Source organism: Pteropus vampyrus, unplaced genomic scaffold (genome assembly GCF_000151845.1).
Source record: "Pteropus vampyrus isolate Shadow unplaced genomic scaffold, Pvam_2.0 Scaffold9, whole genome shotgun sequence".
Lineage (NCBI taxonomy): Eukaryota > Metazoa > Chordata > Mammalia > Chiroptera > Pteropodidae > Pteropus > Pteropus vampyrus.
Genome location: NW_011888790.1, coordinates 13,962,812 through 13,969,286, shown reverse-complemented (window position 1 = coordinate 13,969,286; position 6,475 = coordinate 13,962,812). Strand labels below are relative to the sequence as shown.

The following is a 6,475-nucleotide window of genomic DNA, read 5'->3' as shown; positions in this document are numbered from 1 at the left end:
TTTAAAAAATGCTCTATCGAGCCATGAAAAGACATGGAGTTACCTTAAATGCATATTACTAACTGAAATAAGCCAATATGAAAAGTCTACATTATGTGATTCCAACTATATGGTTTTCTGGAAAAGGTAAAACTGTGGAGGCAGTAAAGACATCAGTGGTTACCTGCAGTTGTGGGAGAGGGAAGAATGAATAGACATCCCACGGGATGATTTTTAGGGCAGAGAAACTACTCTATATAATACTATAAATGATGAACTCATGTCATACATTTATCAAAATCCAATGAATCCCAATGTTAATTATGGACTTTGTGTTAATGCAGATTCATTGATTGTAACAAATGTTCCAGTATGATTAGGGATTTTTATAGTGGGGAGGCCTTGCATAGAATGGAGCTAGGGGCATAAAGGAACTTTTTACATTTTGTTCACTTTTGCTATGAACTAAAAAATACTCTAAAAAATGTCTACTATAAAATTTCAGTAGAAAAATTAACTATATGTCTAGTATACAAGATATTAACAACAAATATAATAGGAAAATCAAATATTAAATAAAATGAAAGACCTATGAGAATCCTATATATAAAATTAAAACAAATTATTGAGGGAAATTAAATCAAATCTTAAAATGGATCTATCAATTCAATGAAAACTTAATCAAAAACCCAGTTGGGGAGGGGAGTTGTAAATTAGCTATATTGGATTTCAAAATATGTATTGAGATTCAAAGGCTGAGAATAGCCAAGATAATTGTGAGTAAAAATTAATTAATTAATTTGAGGACTTAGACTACTATATCAATAATTATTGTAAATCTATGGTAAATGAGACATAATGATCTTGGTGGAATAGATTAATAAAATTTACTTTTTTATTTAAGGAGCATTGACCTTGCCTCCTGATGTACGAACATTAATTGAAATTAATGTAGATTTAAATGTGAAAGTAAAAAATAAAATGAAATGAAACAAAATTAGGCTTCTAAAAGTTACAGAGAAATAGCTTCACATTCTTTTGAAATAGGCAAATATTTCTTACACATGACACAAAAAAGTATTAACCCTAAAGGAAAACTGATAAACTGAAATTTATTAAATTAAGAACTATAGTAACCAAAAGACAAAATTAAGAGAGTGAAAAGAAATTTCAGAGTTGGAAAAGCTATTTGCAATATATCTCTAACAAAGGAATCATATCTAGAATATCTATAGAACTCTAAAAAATAAATAAGGAAAGGATAGACATTTAAAAAATGAGCAAAAGACACTCATAGGAACTTATAAAAGAGGACTTCCAAATGGCCAATAGCTATATACAAAATTGCTTAACACGTAGATATCAGGGAGTTACAGATCAACACTATGATGAGAAAACCACATGTTCAGTTTGCTAGGGCTTCTGCAACAAAGTACCAAAAATGAGGAGTATTAAAAACAGAAATTTACTGTCTCACAGTTCTGGAGGTTAGGTTAAAGTGTCAGCAGTGTTGGGTCCTTCTGAGGGTGGTGAGAAAGAATCAGTTCCAAGCCTCTCCCCTACCTTCTGGTGGTTTGCTGGCCGTCTTGCTCTTCCTTGGTTTAAAGAGGTGTCTCCCAGATCTCATCCTTTGTTTTCACATGGTGTCTCCTTGTGTGCATGTCTTATTTCCAAATTTCCTTTTTTAAGAAGGAAACCAGTCATATTGGATTAGGACTCGTTCTAATAATTTCAGTTTAATTTGATTACTTTTATAAAGACCAAATGTCCAAATAAGGGTACATTCTGAGGTACTGAGGATTCAGACTTCAACATATGGATTTTGGGAGGACACAATTCAACCCATAAAGACACAAATTTACTATAATGACTAAAAAGAAGCAAATAAAACAAGTGGAAAAAATATAAAGTATTAGTTAAGGTGCAAATTTTCATACACTGCTGCGGGGGTTTAAATTGTGCAAGTGGAATTTACTTAACATATCTGCTAATGTTAAATCTATTTATAAAACATGGCTTACCAATTCTATTTTTTGTTATTTACTCAACAACAAAATGTGTGTAAATATATATGTGTATATATAAATACAGTTATATATATGAACAAAATACATAGGTAAGATTGTAAGAATCAAAGCAGCACTATCCTTAATAACTCAGAGTGGAATTTACTCAAATGTTCATCAATAGTACAATGGCTAAATGATGACATAATCAAAAAATGGAATACTAAATAGCTATAAAAATAAACAAGCTACTGCTATTTGCCACATCATAAATGAATGCATATTGAGTGAAAGACACAGACACAAAAGTATATATTGTATGGTTTCATTTACAAAAAGCTAAAATAAATCAGATAAAAATAATCTGTGGTGAAAATAGTCATTATATTGGTTATTGTTGCGGTAAGGACAGTGACTGAGAAAGGATCTCTTTGAAGCAGAGGCATCACTTTATTGCTTTAACATTATACACGAGAAAAGCTAACTTGGTTATAAATTAATGCATTAGGACAAATTAGTGATGCTTTCAAAAAACTTAATATATGAATATTCCCCCCCACCAAAAAAATAAATACTATCCTTGTTTTTGAAGATCATTTAAATGACAGAAAATGAACAGTTGAAGTTGAAGAATATTTCCCAAAGTATTCTTTATATTTTTTCTGGAAAAGGTATAAATTTCATTCAGAGAGAAAAAAAATTAACAGAAAAACCTGCTTTTACTGTAATAGTAAATTATGAGTCTCATTTACCTTTCTATAAGATTAAAAATACCTAATTTTTTTTCTAATTTCTCCTTAAGTTCCTTGTTTCTTTTCTATAGAATATTCTGGCCCATACGACTATTTTTTGAGTTATTATGTAGCATTCTGTCAACTCATAATAGGAAGAAATAGGAAAAAATGATAAAATATACTTTGATATGTTTTGGTCTAAAAAAAGCATATATGATATTTTTCTCTAATGGTTTTAGTTTTGGAAAATAAAATTCAAAGTGTTTCATACTGCAGAAAAATACTACTTATGAACCTAAAAGGAAAAACAACTTGTGACTTGACTGGGTGCTTGATTTTTGCATTAATATGTGGTTAAAAATAATGAATGGAGAAATTAATAGGGAAGTATCAAACTATTTAGTATTGGTTCTATCTTACTGTTCTGGTCTCCAATTTATTGCTTCAGATGAAAAAAGTTTCTTCTTGTCTAAATGCAATATTTAAATAGTGTTTAAAAACCACTCTGATGAAGACTTTTATTAGATTCTCATTTTGCTCTTTACTAACTCTGTGTATCAAGACATAAATAAGAAATGTCCCCATCTAGTGGTAAAAACATTTAACTTCAGACAGACCCCTGGAGCTTTAGAATAAAAACAAGAAACACCTTGAGACGTTGAGTTCCGTGTCAGGGAAGTACTCTCACTTCAGTGTAACAAACATTCTTAAAATGACAACTTTTTTCTAGGCTAAAAGTAGAAAAGGTTAGTTATTAGAACATTAAATACATGCAACATAACAGGGCAGGTGTGTTAGGGAGAGGATAAAGAAATCAGCCTAAGTGCTGACCTGGCCAGACACCCATGGCTCATTCCAGCCAGTAGTTTTGTTTATTATATAAAATACACAGCCTAAAATAATGCACCTCTTTTCCTAGATGTGTTGGTGTGGAGCAATGATCGAGTTATTCGCTGGATCCAAGCAATTGGACTTCGAGAATATGCAAATAATATTCTTGAGAGTGGTGTGCATGGCTCACTTATAGCCCTGGATGAGAACTTTGACTACAGCAGCTTAGCTTTATTACTACAGATTCCAACACAGAACACCCAGGCAAGCCCCTTTGTGCTGTAGTTGCACTGTGTCCTAGTTTATGTAATGATAAACAAAACTTTTAGGGCAAAAAATAGTTGTCTATGTATTCATGATTCCTAATGAGAGTTAGCTCAACCTTTGAAATGTGTCACTAGGGCATTAATTTCAAGCTACTGGATTTCTAGCCAAAACCAAATCATAAAATTAAGCAGGAAGGGATTTAGAGGTTATGTGGTCCAACCTCCCACCTGAATTCCAGATTCCCCAAAATAGTATCCCTCACAGATGGTCTTCAGTTTCTGCTTCTCTGAGAGGCAATCATTTCTATTTACATGTCTGAATTATACGGACACATAGCATTGGGGATGCCACTGATTCCCAAAACTGGATAATTATCTGAATCATCAGAGTTCTTAAAAAATTAAAATAAATACTGCCTCCTATAAAACAGGCCTAAGAAATCAGGTATCAAGAGATAGGGCACAAGAATCCTAATTATCTAAAGTTTTCCCAAATGGTAATCATTGACCACGTTTGAGAACTACCTGCATAGACTTGATCAAAATTTGGCAGTCTAACTTCACTTCTTATTTCATTTTTATGTATTTCAAAGTTTAAAGTGAGGTCAGTAATTCCACATTCAAATGGACCGGGCAGATGATCTTGGTATTATAAAACCCAAGCTCCCCTTGACCTCAGACATTTGCATGAGGATATTTCTTTATTGTCCACAGACAAAAGGGAATTTCTCTACCTTGTATTTACAGCTAAAATTTACAATGGCTTGTACAGATGAAGACTAAAAACTTAAGACACAATAAATAAAAAAGGATTTTTAATGCTTTCTCAGTTAAATGTAATCTCAACTTTTTTTTTAATTAAATGTGACCAGTGATGGTAACTGTTATTTGATGTTAACAGGCGAGGCAGATACTTGAAAGGGAATACAATAACCTCCTGGCTCTGGGAACTGAACGACGACTGGATGAAGTAGGTCCTTTTCTGTCATTCAAAGGAATCTTTACAGAGCACAAGTAAAATGGCTTTCAAGCAATAGTGCTCAAAATTTAATCAGATGCTTGCTCTACTGATAGACTCTAGAATTTTCCCCAGGATTGTTCTTGAATATTAAATTTTATTACTCATTTGATTTTTGAAATAACTTTATGAATTCATAAACATCATATCAGCAGTTGGAAACACTAAAAAGTAATTCAAAACAGACTTTTCATGAACTGTGAATACAGAATGCTGAGCAACATTTTTTTAAATTATAAGCAATAACACTACTCCTGATAAATTCAGCTTTTTAATAAGGAATGTGCTTATTTCTTAAGTATCAGTGTATCTTCACAGGAAATTTTAGGATATTAAAATGAAGATAAAACTTGCTTTTAATAAATGGGAAGCCTTTCATTATTTTAGATATCAATATTGAGTTTTCCTTAAAAATATATGAATAACATTTTAACAGTCATGGGATTTGAAAGCTATAATGAATGTAAGAATTCCTATACCTAATATATGCATGTTTAAAGAATTTGTAAAATTATAAACATGTAAGTAGCCTTCTGAGATTAAAAAAAATGCAGGGACATTAGTAAACTGTGCATTGATAGACACTGTAGACTTCATTTGTCCTTCTGAGTTTTTTACAGGGTCTTTCTGAAAGAAGTAAGAAGGAAACCTGAGTATGAAGTGGAAAATACAGAGAATCATAATTTTGTGTTGCAAAATGCAGGTGTTTTTTGGCTATAAAGAAAAGCTGATTAAAACAGTTTTGTAAATGAACCCAAGAAATCCTAAAATAAGGCAATAATTCCACATTCAAATGGACAGGGCAGATGATCTCAGTATTATAAAACCCAAGCTGTCCTTTGTGGAGGAGGTTACAGACAGATAAGCTCTACAGTCTTGACCTCAGCTAACTTCCTATAAGGTCATACTCCTGTCCACTCAGGATAATGATTAATATTTTTAAGAGCCAGTTAATATTTAACAGATTTTAATTTTATAACTTGTTCGATAATCTTTTTAATCTTTATTCTTAATTATTGAATCCAAAAGTCAGCATAAATCCATACACACTTTTGAATATTCTCCTTGCTTAAATGTTGCAAAAGGAATTTTAATAAAAATTATTAAAGATCTGTCATATTGCTGCATTGTAAAATGCAGATTGATCTGAAGGAGCTGTCTCGGTAGATACACAAGCCTATGTGAATTATAGTGTTGCTTCCTGTAAGCAAGAAATGAGCAGAAAGGTTTAAATGGGATGTGACTATCTGCCTTTAAAATATGCTGCCCCTGTGTCTTATTATTAAAAACACGGCAAATGATTTTATCATTCAAACCCTCGACTCTCTTCTGTCTAGTTTTTTATTTGTTTTTGTTTTTCGAGTGAGAACAGAAATAGCTAAGCAACTTGTCCAGAACCAGAGTGGACTTCTTTCTGGGGCTGATCCTTTTCAGATTCCACTGAAATAATTTGGGAAGTGCTCATGTGTTTCTATAGACTTTCACTTCATTTAAGAGGATACCTTTTGGCCTCATCTCATGGAAATTTTTTCCCATGATTTTGCTGCTTTATAATTCCCATTACTTTCTGCAGTAACACTATGTCGAAAGAACAGAAGAAATCATGATTTAAATTATTGACTTATCAGCTTATTTTTGAGC

At 32.0% G+C, this 6,475-nt stretch overlaps 1 protein-coding gene across 1 annotated transcript in view; it reads left to right on the top strand.

The window, feature by feature from the left end:
- Positions 1–6,475, top strand: part of PPFIA2 (PTPRF interacting protein alpha 2) — a 465,706-nt gene that overhangs the window by 449,295 nt on the left and 9,936 nt on the right. Inside the window, 2 exon segments of the mRNA XM_011374878.1 lie at positions 3,639–3,814; positions 4,718–4,786. Coding sequence (XP_011373180.1) covers positions 3,639–3,814; positions 4,718–4,786 — 245 coding nt within the window.